We start from the raw sequence: 21,761 nt of genomic DNA on the forward strand, positions 1-21,761 counted from the left end.
CCACCCCCACTCCACCTACCCACCAGGGCGGCCCGCCCCCCGCCCCCCAACTGAGGACATGACCATACCCCGCAGCAGTGCAGAAAACTCAAGGCATCTTGGCCATTCCCCTGCCCACTCCTACCCCCGCTCTGGCCGTGATAGAGGGAATTGTGCCCGCAGCCAGGGATTTCGAGACACCACCCGGTTCCAGTTTCACACTCCTTCTGGCCAGGAAGTTCTTCCTGATAGCAAGCATAAAATCCTTCCTGCTGCAAAGTCAGGCCCTTCTCTTTCTCCCCAAGGTCGTGCTCACCCTGCCACTCCGCCTCCCTTCTTCCCCTTCCATTTCTTCTCCTGCCTCACCCAGCCGAGTTCCCTAATCTTCTGCGCCTTAACCCTCTCCTCAGACCCTTCGCTCTCCCTGCAACCCCTCCCATTTCCTCCGTGAAAACCGGGGTCCCAGGAGAGGGTTGAGGTGAGGAGGAGGCCCAACTCCTCACTCCCCCAGGACCCCAGCCCCACCTCTATCCAGAGAGGAGCCCCCGAGGGCAGGGGCCGACGGGGTTCGCTACTTGCAGGCTACGCTTTCGTGTATCCGGGCCTGAGCTCCATTCTCACAGTAGTATAATGCTCTGCACCCCGTCCAGCTCCCTGCACGTAGCAGATGCCCAGTACAGCACCCTGAGTTCAGGAGACACCTGGTACAGCACTCGGCCCGCAGAAGGGGCCCGGCCCAGCACCCCGAACACAGTAGCACTCAGAGCAGTGCACACGGCAGGCCCCCACGGAGCACTGATGACGTGGTGATGTTGACGGAACCGGGGAGGCTCCGATCCAGGGGCCGGGCACGGGGGCGGTCCCTGGCTCCGAGAATGCTGGGGGAAGGTGGCGCGGGTGACCCATTAGAAGAGATTTCCGACGTGGAGAAACTTAGAGTCTTCTTCTGCCTCTGGCAGAGGACACGGTTTGGTTCACCAGGAGGCCAGAAAAATGACCCAGCTCTGGGAGGAATGGTGTCGCTTGGGGAAGGGGGTTGCTGGTAGTGGATCCCATCTGGGCCTTCCTTTCTAGAAGTTGTCTTAGACCCTAACAATAATAATAATAATAAATTTCCAGCAGAGATGGCCGTCACACCACACCCGTCTCCCGTCAATCCCATCCCCTCACCCAGCCCCACCGTCAACCCACGCCCACCCACAGCTGCTTCTCCACCCAGGGCCGGGTGGAGGGGGGGGGTCACAGGGGCATGAATCCCCGGCACCCAAGTCAGCCAGGGCAGTAGTAACGGTCCTATTTATTCAGAGGGTACCGTATGCAAAACACCGCTCTTAGACCTAGGGAAAAGATATATGGAGGAATGATCCCAGGTTCTCAAGGGCTTCACGATCTACAAACTCACAGCACACTCTCCACTGTGAGCTCGTTGTGGGCAGGGAATGTCACCGTTTATTGTTGTATTGTACTTTCGTTTGTTCATTCAGTCGTATTTAGTAAGCTCTTACTGTGTGCAGAGGGCCGTACTAAGCGCTTGGGAAAGTACAATACAACAATAAAGAGTGACAATCCCTGCCCAAAGCGAACTCCCAAGCGCTTAGTACAGTGCTCTGCACACAGTAAGTGCTTAATAAATATGAATGAATAAATGAAGGGGGAGAGTGGGAGCCCATTCCAGGGAGTTACGGGGACGCCCCGTCCCGCCAATCCCCTAACCGACCTTCCCCCCGCCACGTTACTCAACGTCGCTTCGTCCCACCACCAGCCCCCTTCCCTGATCCTTACCAAACCAGACCCCCAACGTCCTCAATCGCAGTATCGCCCACCTACTGGGAACTGGGTGCCATCCCCCTAATACCTCCTCCCACGCTACCAGCCCCACCCGTCCTCAGGGCTGGGGTCGGTTGAATAAATTGCCCTGACGGGGCAAAGGAGGAGGAGTTGCTGAGGCGCTGGGAGGAGGTGGCCAGTCTCTGGCCCAGCCCCGGCATCTCCCTTCGCATCCCACTCGGGAGCCCGTAGGCGTGAGCAGGCACGAGCAGGGTCGGGGAGGTGCGAGAGGGGTCGGCCAGGTCAAAGCGGGGCAGGATAAAAATGAGTCGCCCCCTCTTTCTCCCCCTCCATCTCGTCCCCCCTCTAACTGCAACTAAAATAGGCAGGTGGCATTTATTGACCCCGGCAGTTTCCATGAATGAAACCCCGAGGGGTGTGGCGTGAGTCACGGAGGCCGCCGCAGGGCTGGCCGTTGAAGAAGAGGGCGGGTGGGAGGGGGAAAGGGAGGGAAAGGAGAGGGAGGAAGAGGGACGGAGAAGAGGAGGGCCAGGGAGGAGGAAAGGGGAAGGGAAGCACGGCAGACGCCGAGGTCTGCTCCTCCAGCTGTCTCTCAAGCGCCCAGGGGCCGACCCAGCTCCCTCGCCCCCGAGAAGAGCTCCGGTTCATTCTGTCCCTCCTCCAGGGACCGCGCCCCCCCCCTCCACTCAAATCGCCTCACCATCCCACCCCCTTCTCCAGGTCTGGTCTCGGGCCCTGGGTGCCAACCGGCCCCAGACGACCCCCCCCTTGGACCGCCCCCCACCTCCCTGGGTTGACTTCCATGAGATCTGGGAAGGAGGGGAGCGTGTCACTAGGCGATGTTCCCCTGTTGCTATGGTGATGGGAGGATGTGTCACCAGGCGGTGTGGCCCTGTGGTCGAGGTGATTAGAAACCCCTACCCCCCCAAATCCAGACCCCGTGCGGTTGCCCCTAGGCTAGGGGACAGTAGAGAGGAGGTCTTACAGGTTACAATTTGGGGGGGCAGAACCATGTGATTCATCCCCATAGCAACGGGGTTGGGGAGGGGAGATCCGCGCGCGAGCGCCGATAGGTCGCTATGGCAACCAGGAGAGACCTGTGCAGTCACATGACCGCTGTTACCATGGCGACCGTCCAGGCTGAGCCCCAGAGGATCTGAAACTGATGGGGGCTAGGGGGAGCGTGGGGGGAGGGGGAAAGGGAATCCCCCAACCCCCCGCTCGCAAGAAGAAGGGGAGGGTACGAGGAGGGGACCGGGAGCGGTCACCCCCGTCCCCTCCCCAATTTCTACCTCCCCGTAGGACGTCATTAGCTCCTGCTTCCCCAGAGCCAGCTGCATGGCCGAGGGGGTTGGGTGAAGAGGGGGCAGAAGAGGGGGGCATTCACACTGGAGACCCGGGAGACCCTCCTCCTCTTCCTCTTCTCCACCGTCCCCACCCGGGACAGGAGAAGGGCAGGACTGACCAAAGGGAAGACATCCGGATAGCCGGGCTTCGAGACAGGAGAATGGAAGAACAGCCGTGGGCAGAGTACAAAGGGGGGGGGGGCGGTCCGTCGGAGGGGAAGCCCCCGCCTGGGCCCGACCTCACTCGCACCCCTCCCGGATCCCCCCCTCTCCTCCCCTCCCCTCGGTGTGTGGGTGCGGGCTGAAATGAGATTACCCGCCGAATTAAAAAGGAGATGCAGCAAAGGCCGGCGACACGCAGGGACGCAGCAGAGACACAGAGACGAGGCCCCGGAGATCCAGCGGAGACTCAGCAGACACACATCCAGACAAAGAGAGGGGCACGCAGACCCACACACCCACACCGAGACACACTCGGAGAGGCTCCGTACAAAGATGTGCGGGCTGGCGGAAAGAGCGCGGGTGGAAGAATCGGGGGATTCGAGGTCGGGGCCTTCGGTTTCCCGGACCGTACAGTCGAGAGCGAGTGAGTGCGCCTGGGTGCGCCCAGAGGGTGCGACAGTACCTGTGTGTGGGGGTCCACGTACGCGTGTGCCCACGAGGCTGGGGAGTGGCAGAGAAAAGGGAGGAAGGGCAGGGCGGGAGATCCCCGGCCCTTCGAAGAGGGTCCAGGCCCGAAGGTGCGAGGGTGGCCAGGAGCTCCCCGTCCCCGGGATGCCAAGGCTGGCCCTCCGGCCTTCCTCTGCCGGGCCGACGTGGGGCTGGGGGGCCGCTTCCCCGGCCGAGGGGGGTCGCGGGCAGGCGGGGACTCTCCAGGGGCCGGTGGCCCCGCAGCCGGCCTCCTCCCCCGCCCCTCCCCGCCGACCCCCCCCAGACACGCACAATGACGCACACGGTCTCACACACACTCACACACTCACTTCTGGAAGCCATTAGGGCTCTTGCCGATCCTGGCACACTCCCCGTCCCCCTCCCCCCGGCCCCCTGGCTGCGTCCCGTCCCCCCCGTCGTCCCGTCCCCCCCCCGGCTCCCCCTTCCCCGGACCTCAAATGCCAGCCTGGGATTTTTAAATGAGGAAAAGCTGTGCTGGGCTCCCGCTCTTGGAAAGACTCCTACACAAACTTCCAGATGGGACCCAGCAGGCTGGAGAGGGAGTGCTCAGGATCCCCTTCGGCCGGCGGGGACCCACGGAGGGGAGGGGGGCACTGGGGAAGGCGCTCGCCGGCTCCCACGAAGTCACAGGCGCAGTGAGTGGCGGGGGCGGAGGGGGAAGGGCTACTAGCTGGCTGCCCCTGACCTGCCCCCGGCCCCCATCGCCGCCCGGCCGCACGCACCGGCTGGGTGGACGGAGGGTCCCCCCGCCTCCCCACCCCCGGAGAGAAAGAGAGCCAAGGGTCGGGGAGGGCTCCGCCGCGGGCCCCCCCTCACCCGCCGGGCCCCGAGGCAGGGGAGGGGCCCGGGGTGTGGCAGCTGGGCGCCGGAGGAGGAGGAAGGCCGGGACGGGAGGGGAAATGGGGAAGGGGGAGGAGTGGGGAGAAGAGGGGAGGGGGCCGAGAGGGGATGCAGAGTAAGGGAAAGAGGGAGAGACTCGCCAAGTGCGGGATGAAATTCCCAGCCTCCGAGCAGCCAGAGGGCTGCCAGTTGGAAATAGAAAGACGCTCCCTTTAAAGCCAGAGAGGAGGAGGAGGAGGAGGAAGAGGAGGAGGAGGAGGAGGAGAAGAGGAGGAGGAGGAGGAAGAGGAGGAGGAGGAGGAGGAAGAGGAGGAGGAGGAGGAAGAGGAGGGAGGAGGAGGGGTCTGGCTCCCCGGGACCCGGCCCCCACCCCAAGACCCGGGCCACTTGGCTCCCTGTCACCACCCCCCCCCCTCCATCCAGGCGGGGGCCGGCCTGCTCCCCTGGGAGGGGGCGGTGAGGGGGAGTGCTGATGGGCAGGTGGGCGAGGGCCACAGCTTGGGGGGGCGGGGGGGTTGGTAGCTCCCATCTCAGTGGGGCACCCTCCTCTGGACGTCCAGCTCAGCAGGCCGGGGGTCGGCGGAGGGGGGAGGCCCGCGGTGCCTCTAGGCCCCTAGTTCAGGATGAGACGGGGGGCCTTCTTAGCTCCTGTGTCCCACCCGCCCCATTCAGGGACCGTCCGAGTCTCTTCTCGCTGGGAGGAAACTGAGGCCCGGGAAGGGATTCAGCCCAGAACGAGGCCCCGGGAAGCCAGATCAACACCCATCCGGGATTCTTCATCCCTCCGGGGCCACCCCCACCCCCACCCCCCAAACCCCGCCCCGGGTTAAAAGGAATCGAGGCCAAAGGACCCGAGGAGAGGTAGCCACGGTGCGGGGGGTTTAGACGGGGAAGGGGAGGGAGGGGAGGGGCCGGGATGCCGGAGAACTCGGGCGCTCCCGCCCCCAACCCTGCGCACGGGAGGGGGAAGCTCTGGGGGTCTCAGCGGAGAAATGCAGAGGTTGAGCTGTAGCGGGGCTAGAAGAATCCCCCCAAGCCTGGGCTCCTAATGAACTTGGCGCGATTTCGTTTTCCTCCCTGTCTGGGGGGAAAGGGGAAGGTCGGGGGGGTGGGGGGGACACTTGGGACGGAGAAGAAGAGGGGGGTGAGAAGGAAGGGGGATGCCAGGGGGAGGAGGGGGATAGCGCGGGGCGAGGGGAAGGGCCAAGCCCCGCCTTCCCCGACCCCCCCCCCCCCCAAAACGTTATACCGAAGCTCTTTGGATCGGAATTAGAGCGAGAGGTGGGGGGCGGGACTTCCCTGTGGATCCTCAGCCGGTGGGGGGACGTGAGAGGGAAACGACAGGATATAATTCACTTTCACGCTCGGAGACCCCCCGGGGCAGCACCCCCTCCCCCATTCCGAGCGGAAAATACCGGGGCAACCTCGAGGGAGGGGAGCTGCACACACCACACTCACACACACACTCTCCCTCTCTCTCTCCCCCTCCCCCCCGGGCATCCCCGGCCTGGCTCTCCACGCTTTGGGGGTCCCGCCGAGGCCCCCACCAATTCTCGCCGCCGGTCAAGGGGGGGGGGTCCAGCGCAGGGAGAGGGAGCTGGGGAGGGGGTCCTGGGTTGGCATAACGTAGGAGGGGGGGGCCCTCGCTCAGATCAAACCAGAGACACCCCCCACCCCACCGGGCCTCTGCAGCCTCTCCGCCCTCCAGCCCAACTCCTCGGGCTGAGGGACCCGGCCGGCATTCCCCCTTGCCCCCCTCCCCAACCAGGGCTGTCCCCCCCCCCGGGCCGCACCCCCCCATCTTTGCCCCGGGACCCGCCCGAGGCTCCATTCCCGCTTTAGGGGCGCACACGCCTCCCTTCCCCCTCCCCTCGCCCCCTCCCCCCGCTCTTTTCCGCGTCCCCATCTTGTTCTCATTTTCGGACTCTGCCATCGGCCGCCGGCGGAATCTCCTTGTTGTGACTCCAAGATGCGGGGGGAGCGGGGGAGGGGGGTGTGTGGGGGGGGGGAAGAGGCGGGAGCCGGGGACCACCCCCACCCCCTGCCCCCAGATGCCTCCCGCCCGCTCGGGGAGCACCGACCGGTCGGACAGAGGTGTCGGGGCGCGGGGCCCGTTGGAGTCCCGGAGTCCTGCGCAAACTTTGCAGGGGGGTGGGAGGGGGGTGGGAAGGGGTGGGTGGGGGGCAGGAGACTTGCTTCCAATCCCCGAGATCCCCTCCCCGCCCCCCACCCGATCCTCCGGGAGACACAATCCGATTCCCCATCGCCCAGGGGGACCCGCTACTTCCGAACCTCGCTCGCCGCGCCCGGAGGGCTGCGCCAACCTCTCTCCCCCTCCAGCCCCAAACACCCACATCTGGACGGCTGCGACCCCCCCCCTCCACACATCCGGAGGCCCCCAGCCCCCCAAACGAGCGGCGGGTCCCCCTCCCCGCCACGGCTCCCCTCTCCTTCCCGTCCGGATCCCGAGGCCAATCGGGGTGGCGACCCCCCGGCCCGCCTCCCCCTCTCCCCCGGCATCTCCCTAAGCGACCCGCCCCCGGTGTCCCCTCGGCCGCCGTCCCCGGGGGTCACCTGTCCCCCCCCACCCCTCCCCGCTTCCCGCTTGACCCCCCCCTCCCGCAAGGATATGGGCTACAGACCATGCGAAGGCACCAGCTCCGCGGGCGGCTCTCCTGGGTCAGGTAGAAGAAGACCACCGGTGCCAGGGCCGGATAGGGCAGCCCCTCGGTCTCCGAGCCGGCGCTGGCCGCGTCTCTGTCGGCCGGGCCCGGCCGGCCCCCGGCCCCGGACAGGTCGTTGAGCCGCACGAAGGTCCGACACTGACCGGGCTCCTCGGTTCCGTCCTTCTCTGCCATCCTCCGGCCGGGTCGGGGCGAGGGGCGAGGGAGGGGGTGGGGGTCTCTCAGACGGCCGGGGGGTCCGGGCGGGGGCCCGGCCGGGCCAGCCCTGGCCCTCCCGCCTCTCGGGGCATGCTGCCCGCCCGGGGCTCCGGACCGCTCGACGCCCCCCGGCCCGGGGCCGCTCGCCTCTCCCCCTCCGTCGGTCGCCCGGCTCCTCCTCACTTTGTTCCGGCTCCGGGTGCGGGGCTTCTGCGCTCCCCGCACGGCCGGCGGGAGCCGGGGAGGGCTCGGCGGATGGAGGCGGGGGGCCGGGACGGTCGGGGGGTCGGCTCTCCCCTTCCCTCCCTCGCCCAGGAGGGCGGGATCCAAGCCTAAGGGTCGAGCATGGGCCTCGGCGGGGGCTGGGGGGGCCGGGGGGCAGGGTCCTCCCGGGTGGGGGGATTTTGCGGGAAAGGGGGTGGGGGGAGAGGGGCGGATCCTTTCTCCTCCCCCCCCCCCTCCTAACCACCGCAGGGGCGAGGAGGGAGGCGGGGCGGGGGTCGTTCCGGACGGGAGAGGGGGCGTCGAGGCCGCGGCCGCCTGGTCCCGGGGCCCGAGGCGGGAGGGAGGGAGGGAGGGAGAGCGCGCAGCGCAGCGCAGCGCGGCGCAGCGCACAGCTGGATCCCTCACTCCAACTTCAAGCGCCGGGCCCCGCCCCTGCCCCGTCCGGCCCGTCCCCGCCAGCCAATGGCCGCCGGCCGTTGGCCCCCTGCCGCCTCCCCATTGGCCGCCCGCCGTGGCAGTGCGGGAGGGGGGCGCGGGGCGGGGGGCACCCCCTGCCCCCCCCCGGCTGCCCCGACCCCGGGCAGGGGCAGCGGGGGACCCCATCCCCCCTCTTCATCCCAACCTCCTTTTCCCACTGGCCGTCCGGTCCTCGGGGGGCGGGGACCGGGAGCCTCGGGGGGGGGGGGGCGACGGGGGAGCCTGGGGCGGGGGGTGGGGGGGCTGGGTGGGGATAATAATCAATGAGTAAATACATCGATCGTGATGATGGGGTAGAGACAAGGTCAGCGGCCCGCCCCGCGCGGGGCGCACAGTCCATTTTAGAGATGAGGCCCAGCCAAGTGACTGGCCCCAAGGCGCACGGCTGACGAGGGGCGGAGGCGGGATTAGAACCCACGACCTCGGGCTCCCAAGCCCGGGCTCTTTCCACTTTCCGCTAACGGTCGCACTGACGATGGCGTTTCTCGAGCGCTCAGTAGGTGCCAGGCACCGTGCTGAGCGCAGGGGCGGGTACGAGCAGATCGAGTCGGACGCGGTCCCCGTCTCCCCTGGGGCTCACGGGCTCCATCCCTATTTCACGGATGAGGTCGCTGAGGCCCGGAGAAGGGAAGTAAGTTGCCCAAGGTCACACGGCAGATAAGTGGCACGGCCGGGATTAGAACCCAAGACCTCCTGACGCCCGGGCCCCTGCCGCTTCTAGAGGCCGCGTCCCAGACCGGGAGAGCCCCGACCTCCGAAACCCGGGATGAAAGGGGGAAGGGGTCGGCCGGCGGGGGCTTGGAAGGGGGGGGGATCGACAGCAGCGGGGGGGGCGGGGGAGGGGAAGAAGGATTTTTGCCAAAGGGTCCCCCAAGATCACCAGTCCCCAAGTTGGGGGGGGGGCGGTAGGGCTTTCCGGGCGGGGGCTGAGAAGGGGGCTGGGGCCGGAGGAGCGGGGCCGGGGCTTGGGGGGAGGGGTAAGCAGGGGGAGGGGACCGCGAGGAGGACCGGAGCTGGGGATTGGAGGGGAAGGGGACCGAGGAGCGGGGCGTAATTGAGAGGAGGAGGCGGAGCCCGCGGACGGGGTTTTGGGGGGGCGGTCCCGGAGGCTCGATGGGGTGGAGGCCGGGACCGAGCTGGGGGCTGCGGACGGGGACCGCGGCCTGGGACGGGGCCGGGGGGAGGAGGCGGAACTCGGGGGCGGGGCGACCACCGGGGATGGAGGGGCAGGGCCGGGGAGAGGGGCTTTGCTCATTTCGGTCTCGGAGGAATAACGCGTTGGTGATACACATAAACCCAGCCTCCGGCCGAGGAGACGAGGACCGAGGAGCGTGGCACTCGGGAGGGGCCCCCCCCAGACACCTTGGCGAGGCCCAGGGGTGACTAGGAGAGGGGGGAGGGGGAGTTGGCTCCCGGTTTAGGAAGGGACCCCCCCCGCCCTTTCCACGGAGTGAAGGCCGCATCTTGGAGCCGGGAGGATGAGCGCGCCCCTTCCTAAACCCAGGGAGGACCCCGCGGGAGCCAGGCCCTCGAGGCCTCCGGAGAGGTCGGGAGTTGAGGCTGGGGACGGGACGAGGACCGTGGGATCCGGGGCTGGGACTGCGGCCCCAGGGGAAGGGGAGGCGGCCTCCTCCCCCGGCGACCTAGGGTCCGGGGTGCCCGGGAGGCCGGGAGCGGCCAGTATCCCGGCTCCGCCCCTTGGCAGCTGGGTGACTCCGGGCAGTCACATAACTTCTCCGGGCCTCCGTCACCTCATCTGTCAACTGGGCGTTATGACCGGGAGCACCACGAGACCCAACCCGATCACGTTGCCCCCGCCCAGGGTTGAGAACGGTGGGAAGGAGACCACAGCACCTAGACCGAGCACGCTGGAAGCGCTTAACACCGTTACCATTCCAGGGCCTGGCCCGGAATAAGCGCTTAAAACCATTATCATTATTATCGTTAGATTGGGGTGGCGCGTCCGTACAGCTGTGGGGGGCCCCCAGAGCTGGGGAGCCCCTGGGGGGGGCGCGGAATGAAGCCCCTTCCCTCTTTCCCGAGGGTCCCCGGGCCCGGCGGGGGAGCGGAGTTGGCTCCCGGGGAGAGGTCGGTGGAGAGGCGTCCCGCCCCCTCCCCCGTCTCTCCGCCTCCCCCCGCCCCCCCCACCCGTGTCCTAGATCCGCCGCCCCCGCCTCGACCGGGGCTCCCTCCGAGCCCGCGGACCCCACCCCGCCTTTCCGGAGGCTCCAGGACCGAGGACAGAGCAGAGGGCAGGGGGCAGGGGGAGGAGGGGGGGGGCAAAGGAACGCCACCCCTCACCCCTCCTTCCCTTCCCTCTGGCTTATTCCTCGGAGAGAGGGCGGTCGTGGCGATCAGGGGGCCCGGGTCTACGTCCCGCCTGGGGGTGACCTTGGGCGAGCCACTCGGGGACGTCTCGGTGCCTCAGTTTCCTCCTCCGTCAACCGGGGACCCAACCCCTACTCTCCCTCCCTCTTAGACCGTGAGTCGGGGACTGTGTCCGATCTCGTTATCCCGCTTCGAGCCCGAGGCCTGGCACACAGTAAGCGCTTGAGAAATGCCGGGATGGTTGTTTTTAATCCCCACGGCGAGAAGGACGGCGGTTAGATCGGGGAGAGCTGTTCTGAAGCCGCGGGGCCCAGAAAACTCGGGAAGGGGGTGGCGAGGTGGACAGAGCCCGGGCCCGCGAGTCAGCAGATCCGTGGGTTCGAATCCCGGCTCTGCCACTCATCTGCCGTGTGGCCTCGGGCAGTTTACTTCACTTCTCCGGTCCTCAGTTCCCTCCTCTGTAAAATGGGGATTGAGACCGCGAGGCCCCCGTGGGACCGGGACGGGGTCCCACCCGATTTGCCCGCATCCCCCCTAGCGCTCAGTACGGTGCCCGGCCCATAACAAGAGCTTAACGGATACCGCGGTTATAGTCGTCGTCGTCGTCATCGTCATCCTTCGCCTCCCAAGAGCTCGGGGAAGGAACGCGACCCCGCATCTGTCCAGGGGCTCGCCGGACGGCGGGTCCGTGGGGTGGAGGGACAAGTAGGGCCCGAGGTGGAGGATGAAGTCCGAGCCTCTCGGCCCCCTCCCCCTTGCCCGGCCGGCCAGATGCGGGGCTCCCACTCTCGCTTCTTTGCGGAGAGCGGCGCCACCGAATATGCAAACGAGGTTCATTAAAATTGCATGTTAATGAGCCGGGCGTCCGGCTCCCTCCAGCGGACGGCAGCTGTCCCCGTTCCCGGCGGCCCCGCGGTGGAGGCGGGCTCGGCCTCGGCCTTTCTGGGCCCGATCGTTTACGCTTTCAGACAGTCTGACACCTTTGCAGAGCCGGGCCCTCGGTTGACCGCTGTCGCTCAGGCCTTCGCCCCCTATCCAGTTCTGGGACACCCCCCCCCCCCCCAATACACACACACACTCTCTCTCCATCCGTGACTCCCCCTTTCCCACCCGGTCACCCCCTTTCCCTTCCCAACCTCGGCACCCACCGGGGAAGGGGCTGAGGACCGCCGGGACGATCCAAAGGGAGAACTGGATGGAGCTGGGGGGAACGGCGAGGAGGGGAAGGGAAAGAGGAATGGAGGCGGGAAAGGGGAGGAGGTCAACCACCTGGAGAGTCGTCGGATCGCAAAGAGGAAGGGGCCCCCGCGGGGACCTCAGTAGCAATTGGGAACCTGATGGCGCTGACCCCAACCCTGCCACCGTCTCGTCCCTTCGCCCCTCCCTCATTGTCCCCGTCCTGCTTTCCCTCCCCCCGACGCCGGTATTTAGTGAGCGCTTACAGTGCGCAGAGCGACGTTCCAATCGCTTGGGAGCGATTAGAAGCAGCGTGGCTCGGTGGAAAGAGCATGGGCTTTGGAGTCAGAGGTCATGGGTTCGAATCCCAGCTCTGCCACTTGTCAGCTGTGTGACTGTGGGCGAGTCACTTCACTTCTCTGGGCCTCAGTTACCTCACCTGTAAAATGGGGATGAAGACCGTGAGCCCCATGTGGGACGACCTGATTCCCCCGTGTCTCCCCCAGCGCTCAGAACAGTGCTCTGCACATAGTAAGCGCTTAACAAATACCAACATTATTATTATTATTATTATTGGGAGAGTCCGATACGACAGAGTTGGTAGACCGGTTCCCGGCCCAGAACTAGCTTACGGTCAAAAGAGAGACAGACGTTAATATAAGCGAATAGATTACGGATACGTTCACGGGTCCCGTGGGGCCGAGAGGGGGGCGAGATGAATACGGAGCGCTTAAAGGGTACGGATCCAAGGGCGTAGACGACCCGGAAGGGACAGGACAGCGACGGCGTCCTACCAAGCACTACCACTGGCCTAACCCCCTTCCCCCGGCCTGCACTGCCAACGCCCTGCGGGACACTAGTCTGGCCTGTGGCCGTCAGGAGGGCTTTTGGTCGTGGACTGCCGAGAGACGGCGGCAGCGGACGGACCAGCCTGGCGTGTGGCGGTCGGGAATGAGGGCTGCTTTTCTGAGGGACCAAGAGGCCGATCGAAAGCTAGCCCAGGCACCGTGGCGAACACGTCCATTCCAGTACCAAGCAGCGCCTGGAGGTCATGGGGAGGGCGGGAACAGGCCTGTCCCTGTAGGCAAGGACCGATGGACAGAGTCTCCACAGCCGTGGTGTCGCCTCCCAGCAGGTGGGAGCCCAGCGGACAACCCGTTAAGGCGGGAACCAGGCTCTGTCTCGCCCGGCCCTCGTCCTCCCCGGGAAACGGCTGGGCCCTCCGGCCCGTTCCGTCCCTCGGGTTCCTGGGCTGCGCAGGCCGCCGGCTCCCGGAACGGCCGCAGGGAGGGGCAGCCTGGTCAAGTGGTCAGCCCCCTCAGGCCCCGTGCCCGGCCCCGGAGGGCAGGAGGGCGGAGCAATGACTTACGAAGGAGACGGCGGGTAGCGGGGCGGTGATCCCACGCCCTCCTGCCGCCTGTCTGCCAACCCAGCCGTGCCGAGTCCCTCTCCCCTGGAAGAGGAGGTCGAGCCCGGCCCAGATTCAGTCCTCGGCAGCAACGTGGGCCGCGATGGCCGATAATCGGGTGGACCGGCAGTCCACACTTGATCCCGCCTTCTCCTCCCCACAGCAACGGGGGTCCTCCTCCCCGCTCCTAGAAACGCACACTGTTCCTCTCTGGGGAGCGAGGAGCAGCCGTAGATAACGATAATAATTGCGGTATTTGTTATGCCCTATGTGCCGAACACTGTCCTAATCAGGTCCCACAGGGGGCTCCGAGTCCCGGTACCGAATCGCCATTTTGCAGACGAGGGAAGTGAGAGATAGAGTAAGTGACCTGCCCAAGGTGACGCGGCAGGTAAGTGGCCGAGTCGGGATCAGAGACCAGGTCCTCGGCTCCCAGCCCCGGGTTCGTTCCACTGGGCCGCACGGTAATAATGATCATGTTGGTATTTGTTAAGCGCTCACTATGTGCAGAGCACCGTTCCGAGCGCTGGGGAAGCTACGGGGTCATCGGGTCGTCCCACGTGAGGCTCACGGTTAATCCCCGTTTTACAGATGAGGTAACTGAGGAACAGAGAAGTGAGGCGACTCGCCCACAGTCACCCAGCTGACGAGCGGGAGAGCCGGGAGTCGAACCCACGACCTCTGACTCCGAAGCCCGGGCTCTTTCCACCGAGCCACCGCAGTACTTCTAGATGAGACGGGCCGAGGGGGGCCCGGGCTCTCCCAGGGCCGCGGGTGCCCCCTCGCCCCAACGAAAGGGTTGGAGACCAGTCTGCCCAGCGGCTCCCGACGCTGGGAGGGGTGGGGGGAGGAGGGGTCGGGGATCACTGGAAAGCACATACCAAAGGGAGAGCTAGAGGGTGAGGTGAAGATTAAGGAAACGAATTTCGGGGCAAACGAAAACCGGGCTGGGCCAGGCCGGGGCAAGGAGGACAATACCTGGATTAGGTTTGACGGCAGAGGAATGGACCAGATGACCTCGCCAGGGCCGGCGGCACTGGAATGGAGGAAGGACTGGCCGGGCGTCAGGCTGGCTAACGCCACTGATTCGGAAGGGCAGTAACACCCCCCGCCAAAAAAAAAAATGGCTCAGGGGGTTGGGCGGATGACCCACCTGGTCCCCCCCGACCCGATCGGGAAAGGAAAGTGGATGAGAAAACGGGCCCCGCCCCCACGCAGAGCCAGTAGAAAGCAGCCGACCGAGGGTGGGGTGGGGCGGCTGCACCTCCCCCACGTGGATAATCTTCCCCCCACGCGTTTCCAGCTGCTCCTGCTCTCTCCCCAGCCCCTCCCCTCCCCCACCCCGGCCGCTCAAAGTGCCCGGCCCCATTGATGGGGACATCAATGCCAAGATGAAAGGACGATTCAGCGGGAGGGAGGGCAGGCCTAGGTGGGTGGGGGAGAGCGAGTGGGCGGACAGTCGGCGCCCAAGGCCCCGGACCTGACCCCGGGGCCGGCTCCGAGAAGCCACCCGCCGAGCAGTGGCGACCTCGGTCCCCTACCCGCTTACTGCTCCCGGGGGACTGGAAGGTGGGGAGTGGGCTGGATTGGGATCCCCGACCTCCTCCTGCTGGACCTAAAAAATGTCGGCACCCCAGGCTCAGCCTCTCTCCTCACTGACCACAGAACGGCCGGCCCCGCCGCGGAGATAGTGATAATCCCTTTGGTATTTGTTAAGCGCTTACTATGTGCCAGACGCCGTGGTAAGCGCTCGGGGGGATGCAAGCAAATCGGGTTGGACACGGTCCCTGTCCCCCGGGGGACTCACGGTCTCACTCCCCATTTTACAGATGACTACCTGAGGCCCAGAGAAGTGAAGTAAGCTGCCCGAGGTCACACAGCAGATGTGGCGGAAGCAGGACTCGATCCCACTGACCTTCTGATTCCCAGGCCCGGACATTAGCCACCATGCCTAATGAGTTCATGAGAAGCTGAGGGGGTTTAGGGGTTCGTTTCTCCTTAGAAAGGGGCCGGGGTGGCCTCGAGCCTGACTGTCCGTTTCCTCCGGAGCTGTAAGCCCCCCCTGCATTCCCCACTCACCACCAACTCTCTCCCACAGAGAGCCTCTCACACGCCTCCCCAGAACCAGCTGCTCACAGAAGATGCTCATTACATACCGTGGCTGTACTACAGAGCTAAGGGCCTTCCCCGGCGGCTGAGAACCCAGCCTGACGTTTGGATCCGGGTGGCCAGAGGTAGCAGATCTGAGCCCCTGCATCGGCTTCCTTCCAGAAGCTGTGGGCAGAGAAGAGAGGGGAGAGTGGGGCTGGCGGGGGGCGGGGAGGATGGTGGAGGGGAAGCGGAAGGAGGAAAGGGAAAGGACCACAGGTCGGGGATTGGGCAGCCCCAACCCTGAGAAGATCCACGCCGCTGGGACCTCGGGGACTTTATTCAAACCTCCCTGCCGAGCCAAGGTTCCCGGGCCCGGAAAGTCACTTCTGTAGGAACTTGCGCAGGACCCGTGGGGAGGTGATGGGCAGGGAGCAGGCGTCGTTTTCCCAGACGTAGGCCGTGGCCTCTCCCTCCCACTGGCTCAGCGACGCCAGGAAGGGGAGTTGGCGGAAGAGAAAACCGGAGGATTTGCTATTGGCCTGGATCAGCACCTGGACCACCGGGGAGACAGAGAGGGCAGGGGGTTAGCCTGGGGGGAGGGCCGGAGAGGGTCAGCGAGGAGGGGTCTTCGGAGCTGGAGAGCGCTGGGGAATGAATGGGCAGCGGACCGAGGAGTCGCGTTAGGTCAGGGAGATGGAGGTGGCAGATGGAGCACAGGATGGAGGGGTGGCACCTTCCCTCTCCGCCCCTCCCCTCCCGCCCCCTTAGTCCTGCATTAATGCCGAGTGATTAATCGCCCGTTCAGGTCGGATCGCAGCTTCATCAGTCAACGCTCTCCCTGCGGTCGGGGCTGAGGCTGGGAGCACAGCGCGCGACCGGATGACGAAGCTCTTGGCCCACTGGAGTGAGGGATGGGGGCGATGGGGGGTCTGGGGCGGTGGAGGGCGAGGGGGACGGCGGTGTCCGGACTCACCCGATTGGGCACAAACACGGAGTGGACCGTGCGGAGCAGAGCCTGGGTATCCCGAGCCTGTGGGTCCCCGCAGATGACCACCTAGTGGGAATTAGGGGAGAGCACGGGGGTTTGATCGGCTCCCTCTTGAGACTGCCACAGTGTCCGGCTTGGAGACCCCCCTCCCCGCCCCAGCTTCTTCCCATTCCTCAGCCTGGCCCCTCACCGCCCACCTGCTTGAGCGACTGCTGGTGGGTAGCCAGGACCCGGACCAGCTCGGGCAGCGCCACGGGGGCCCGGAGAAGCCGGCCCGAAAAGGCCGCCAGCAGCTGGACACACTCGTCCTTCCAGTCTCTGCGGTCCGAGAAGCCCACTATCCGCAGAAGGTTGCTGGCGGACACCGAGTTGGCGCTGGGTTCTGCCCCATCCTGGTCTGGGGAGGGGGGGAGGAGGGAAGCCACGGATGCTCAGATCGAGGCCTCGCCCCTTCTGATCAGCCACCCGGGGAGGGGGCGTGGTTGTCCCTGCGTCTCCCCCTTCCATCCTTTGACTTCTTTCTTCTCGGAGCTCCCCCCAACCCCGGGCCGTCCCTCGTCCTCTCCGGGCTCAAACGTTAAAGTTGGGACACTCACGGCCGGCGGAGGGTCAGTCCCGGGCTGCCCCTTCGAACCGTCCCTCTGGATCTCCCTACCACGAGTCCCTCCCCGGTCCCACCCGCTGGCCCTCGGTCTCCTGGCTGACCATCCTTTAAGCACAGGGGCAGGTAGGGGTCCTCGGGATCACTGCAGAAGTAGCCTCCGCTCTGCGGGTCCCAGAAGAGCCGGTCCTGCGTGCTCTGCAGCTGCAGGGCCCACTCCAGCCACGCTGTGTCCCCCGAGGCCTCGTACACATCCAGCAGCGCCTGGATCACGCAGGCGTAGTCCTCCGGGAAGCCCCAGATGGGCTGGGAGCTGTGGGACCGGAGAGGGGGTCCACTGAAGGAGGGATCCCCCCAGGATCCTCCACCCCGGAGCCCCCCAGGGAGACGAGAGGAGGAGGAGTGGGGAGAGGGGAAGGAAAAAGTGGGGAGAGGGGGAGGGGAAAGGACAGGAGGGCCGGCAGGGGCCCTGGCCCCGCAACGGGCTCCGTGCCGAGCCGGGGAGCGGCCGAGGGGGGTCTCGGACGCCCACCCACCTCGCCTCCACGGCCTGGTCGTGGCCCACGTAGCAGCAGCGCAGCAGTCGCCCGCTGCCGGGGTCTGAGAGGTGGCGCTGCAGGAAGGTGGCCCCGCTGATGGCCCGTTGGACCAGGTCCTCCTGGCCCAGAATGGCCCCTGCCCGCGCGAAGCCAGAGATCATGAGTCCTGCGGGGGAGGAGGGGAGGAGAGGAGGGGGGTCCGATCACCTGGGTCACGGCCCCTGCTCCCAGGCAGCACCCGGTCTGCCTTCCAACTCCCGCTCACTCCTCAGACCCCTTGCCGCCACACTCCTTAGTAGTCCTGCCGCCCTCTGACCTTGGGTTTGGGTACGTATGTGGGGCGGGGCTCCCCGCTCCTCACTGACCGTTCCAGGCGGCCAGCATCTTGGTGTCCAGACGAGGCCGTGGCCGCTGGCTCCGGACTTCAAACAGATACTTCTGCCCCGTGGCCAGCAGGGCCCGGAGGGGCTCCACGCCCAGGCCGTAGCGGGCGGCGGTCAGCTCCAGGGAGTAGTGAGCGGTCAGCACGTTCTGCCCCTGCAGCTCCCCGTTAAGATCCTGAGACAGAATTGGGCCTCAGCTCCCGACCGCCCTTCCCCCTGCCGGCTCCCCCCTCCCTCCGGGGCAGCCCCTGCCCCTCACCTGAGTGGGGCTAACGTTCCCCGTTTCCTTCACTCCGTAGTGGTGACAGATGATCTGGCCCAGAGTCAGGGGCTCCGTGGCGTCCACTATGGGCTCCGGCAGCAGCCGCTGGATCTCAGCCGCTGACCACACGTAGAAGGCCCCTTCCTTACGCCGCGAGCTCCCCGCATCCGGGAACGAATCGGCGTCCTCTGCGCTAAAGAAGCCGCCCGACTGCGGAGGAGCAGGGGGCGGGGGGGGGGGGACGGTCGGACCCGAGGCTGGTGCTAGGGTGTGTGCGTACACGGGGGGGTGGGCGGCGGGGAGGCATTCGGGACAGCGGCACAGCTGCTTGGGTTGGGGGGCCAGGAGAGGTAGACGGAACCCCCTACGCTCTGCAGGGACGGCTCGGAGCCCCCAGCCCCCACGTCCGGCCCCCACCATGGTTCACCTTGTGGCTCAGATCCCTGGAGACATAGAGCAGGATGCCTCGGGCGACATCGGCAAAGAACTGGTCACCGGAGACCTGGGGGGGGGGGGTGAAGCAAGGGGACGGATCAGGGCCTCGATGTTCCGGAGCTATAGGGCTTCGGGGACCAAGGGCCTGGAGCCAGCGGTCAGGGATCAAGGGTCACGGTACCTGGAAAGCCTTGGCGTAGACCACGGCAAGCTGTCCCTGGTCGGACAGCATCTTCTCAAAGTGGGGCACGTTCCAGCCTTGGTCGGTGGAGTAGTGGTGGAAGCCCTGTGGGCCGAGCCGGGGGTCAGAGCCCCAGGCCGGGTCACCGTAAGTCACCCGTACCCGAGCCACCCCCGAGAGAATGGCCACAGGTCTCCTCCCCGTCCACCGCTCTCCCCGGGTCCCACCTGCCCGACGTGGTCACGGATCCCGCCGTGGGCCACCATCTTGAGGGTGTGCAGGGCCATGTGCAGGGCCTGGGACCCCTCGGACAAGCTGCGGCGCTGGGCCCAGTACGTCAGGAGGAAGGTGATGTTCACTGTGGGGAGGGGTCGGAGGGTCGGGACCCGGCCCGGCGAGGGCGATGCACCCGTGCGGGGCGGGCCGGCAGTCCGAGCTGCCGGATCACTGACCTGGGCTGGGGAACTTGGGGGCGTTCCCGAAACCCCCGTACTCCTCGTCGTAGGCATCGGCCAGCTGGCGAAAGCAGTGGTCGGACACCTCTTCGGCCGGGGGCGGCTCCTCTCTGGCCCCGGCCGCCATTTTCAACCTGGCCTGGAGGGCCTCCGTGAGACGCTGGGCGTTCTCCAAGAGCGAAGTCCGATTGTGCTTCCACTGGGGGATGACGGCGAGGGGACCTGAGTCCCGGGCCGGGGTGAAGAGGGACGGGGAGCCTGGGGCCCTCCGGCCCTTCCCCGGGGGGCCGCCCGGATCCCGGCCTCACCCGGGTCCCCTTACCCACCTGCTCCAAGACGCGCAGCAGGATGGTGCGGAAGCCGATGTGGGACACGCCGTCTTCGGGGGGGAAGTATGTGCCTCCCAGAAAGGGCTGGAGGCTGGGGGTCAGCCACACGCTCATGGGCCAGCCCCCACCGCTGCTGGTGGTCTGGAGTTTGGGGGGGGGAAGAGGAAGATGGGAAGAGGAAGATGGAAGGTAGGGAAGGGAGGAGAGAAGGGGGAAGAGGGCGAGGGGCGGCCCTGTTTCTCCGCACATCTCTGGCCTACCACCGCACGGCTGCATCGTCTACACTACCTCCTCATCTATACGAGCTTGGCCATCGCCCCCTGACCAGCGGTGCCCCCCAGTCCCCGTTTCCCGGGCCAGCGCCGCCGCTCAGACCTGCACAAAGGCCATGTACACCTTGTCCACGTCTGGGCGCTCCTCCCGGTCCACTTTGATGCTGACGAAGTGGTCGCTGAGGATGCGGCCGATGGCCGGGCACCGGAAACACTCTTCCTCCATCATGTGGCACCAGTGGCAGGTGGAGTAGCCGACTGTCAGGTCGGGGAGAAAGGGGGGACGGGCGCCGGCTGACCGCAGGGAAACCCCGGACCCGCCGACCCCCTCTCCCCGACTCCCAGGGGTTGGTGGACGCAGGGAAGGGAGACCCCACACCCCCCAGCTGAGGAGGCGGAGGCAGGGTGGGGCAGGACGCCTGGATTTACCTGACAGGAAGATCACCTTGTTGTCTTTCTTTGCCTTGTCAAAGGCCTCCTGGCCCCACGGGAACCTGGGTCAAAGAAGACTCCTGGGTGCTGAGCCACCCAGGCCCGAAGGCCCACCAAGCCTGGGGCTGGGATCCAACGCCGAAGGGAGGGGAGGGAGAGGGGGTCGCGGGAGGGAAGGCCGTTGGCCCAGGGGATGGGGAGATCCGGGCTATGAGAGGCGGGGGGTGGGGAGAGGAGGGCTAAGGGAGTCCGTGGAGGGGCCGGCCGGTCGCTCACCAGTCCACCGGACTGTAGGCAAGCTGCAGCAGGAAAGGTGACTTCTCTTGCCCCAGGCGGTTGGGGGGGCGGGGGCCTCTGGGCTCCTGACCCCTCCCTTCGGTGGCCATGCTAGAGGGCCCACGCTTTCAGAGACACGCTGCTGAGAGAGACGGGCACAAGTGTGGACCTGCTGGCTGGCGGGGAACGAGAAGCCAAGGCCCCATCAACCCCTCGGGGTCTCTGTCGGAATCGTGGGAGAGCCGGTGGGAGGGCCGGGCGAGGAGGGGGGACTCGAGCTCCCACGTGTATGTGCCCACCTGTGTGCCCGCGTGTGTGCCCGCGCTAGCGCTTCATCAGCCAGGTGGAGGAGGAAAATGATGCAGCCCCTCCTTCTCCTCAGCTCTCTTCCCAGCCCCCTCCCCTTCCCCACAGTTTCCTCCTTCTGTCTCCCAGGCCCCTCTCCCTTTCTAATAATTATGGTATTTGTTAAGTGCTTACTACGTGCTGAGCACTGTTCTAAGCGCTGGGGTAGATACAGGGTCATCAGATCGTCCCACGTGGGGCTCACATTTTTTAATCCCCGTTTTTCAGATGAGGTAACTGAGGCACAGAGAAGTTAAGTGACTTGCCCAAGGTCGCACAACAGACAAGTGGCGGAGTGGGAATTAGAACCCACGACCTCTGACTCCCAAGCCCGTGCTCTTTCCACTAAGCCACGCTGCTTTATTCCAGCCCCCTGCCCGACTCACCTAGCCCTCCCACCCCATCAGCTCCCTTCTCTATTACTCTCTAGCTTCTCCCTTCCTCTACCCCAGCCCTCTTTTTTTAAAAATAGTAATTCTTAAATGCTTATTCTGCACCAAGCACTGTTCTAAGCACTGGGGTACATACAACTTAATCGGGTCGGGCACAGTCCCTCTCCCACCTGGGGCTCACGGTCTAACTAGAAAGGAGTAGGCTTTAATCCCCATTTTAATAGTAACGATTATTATTATAACTGTTAAATGCCAGGCACTGTTCTAAGCGCTGCGATAGATAAAAGGTAATCGGGTTGTCCCACGTGGGGCTCACAGTCTTCATCCCCATTTTACAGATGAGGTCACTGAAGCCCAGGTAAGTGACTTGCCCGAGGTCACCCAGCAGAGTCAGGGTTAGAACCCAGCTCCTCTGACTTCCAGGTTCATGATTTTTTCCTCCCACCCCCACGAGACCACCCTGCCAGCCTCCTGGACCCCAGGTCCAGCAAGACCTTCCCCCAGACCCTTGGTCGGTCCACTCTCCTGACTCCCACTAAAACTGGGGCAGTACTCACCGTCCTTAGCCCTCCACTGAGGCTCTGGCATCTGGTCCTCGCTCTTCTCCCGGGGTCCCCAGCCTCTTGTCCAGCTCGGGAGGTGGGGAAGGGGAGTGACAT

General features: G+C 65.9%; 2 protein-coding genes across 12 annotated transcripts in view; both read right to left on the minus strand.

The window, feature by feature from the left end:
• Positions 1-7,527, minus strand: part of CACNA1G (calcium voltage-gated channel subunit alpha1 G) — a 58,386-nt gene extending 50,859 nt beyond the window's left edge. For 6 of the 9 annotated variants that reach the window (XM_039914144.1, XM_029079712.2, XM_039914146.1 and 3 more), the window contains exon 1: positions 7,257-7,524. In XM_039914144.1, the coding sequence (XP_039770078.1) occupies positions 7,257-7,483 (227 nt within the window). In that variant the 5' untranslated portion in view covers positions 7,484-7,524. Of the gene's footprint in view, positions 1-7,256 lie in introns of all 9 variants that reach the window. The other 3 variants (XM_029079714.2, XM_039914147.1, XM_029079710.2) reach the window with 2 other exon arrangements.
• A 7,738-nt stretch (positions 7,528-15,265) lies between these two features.
• Positions 15,266-21,761, minus strand: SPATA20 (spermatogenesis associated 20). Of its 3 annotated transcripts, XM_039914239.1 has the most exons (17): positions 21,660-21,761; positions 20,366-20,507; positions 20,087-20,151; positions 19,761-19,915; positions 19,383-19,526; positions 19,054-19,255; positions 18,829-18,959; positions 18,602-18,706; positions 18,413-18,487; positions 17,983-18,195; positions 17,706-17,898; positions 17,338-17,506; positions 16,906-17,114; positions 16,398-16,597; positions 16,186-16,266; positions 15,558-15,763; positions 15,266-15,395 (listed from the first exon to the last, which is right to left on the minus strand). In XM_039914239.1, the coding sequence occupies exons 2-16, from the start codon at positions 20,473-20,475 to the stop codon at positions 15,593-15,595; spliced, it is 2,223 nt and encodes a 740-aa protein (XP_039770173.1). In that variant the 5' UTR covers positions 20,476-20,507; positions 21,660-21,761; the 3' UTR covers positions 15,266-15,395; positions 15,558-15,592. The 3 variants fall into 3 exon arrangements, with proteins under 3 accessions (XP_039770173.1, XP_028935448.1, XP_028935449.1); XM_029079615.2 differs by lacking the exon at positions 15,266-15,395 and having other exon boundaries at positions 15,532-15,763; XM_029079616.2 differs by lacking the exon at positions 15,266-15,395 and having other exon boundaries at positions 15,532-15,763; positions 20,366-20,504; positions 21,660-21,757.

Source organism: Ornithorhynchus anatinus, chromosome 15 (genome assembly GCF_004115215.2).
Source record: "Ornithorhynchus anatinus isolate Pmale09 chromosome 15, mOrnAna1.pri.v4, whole genome shotgun sequence".
Classification (NCBI taxonomy): Eukaryota; Metazoa; Chordata; class Mammalia; order Monotremata; family Ornithorhynchidae; genus Ornithorhynchus; species Ornithorhynchus anatinus.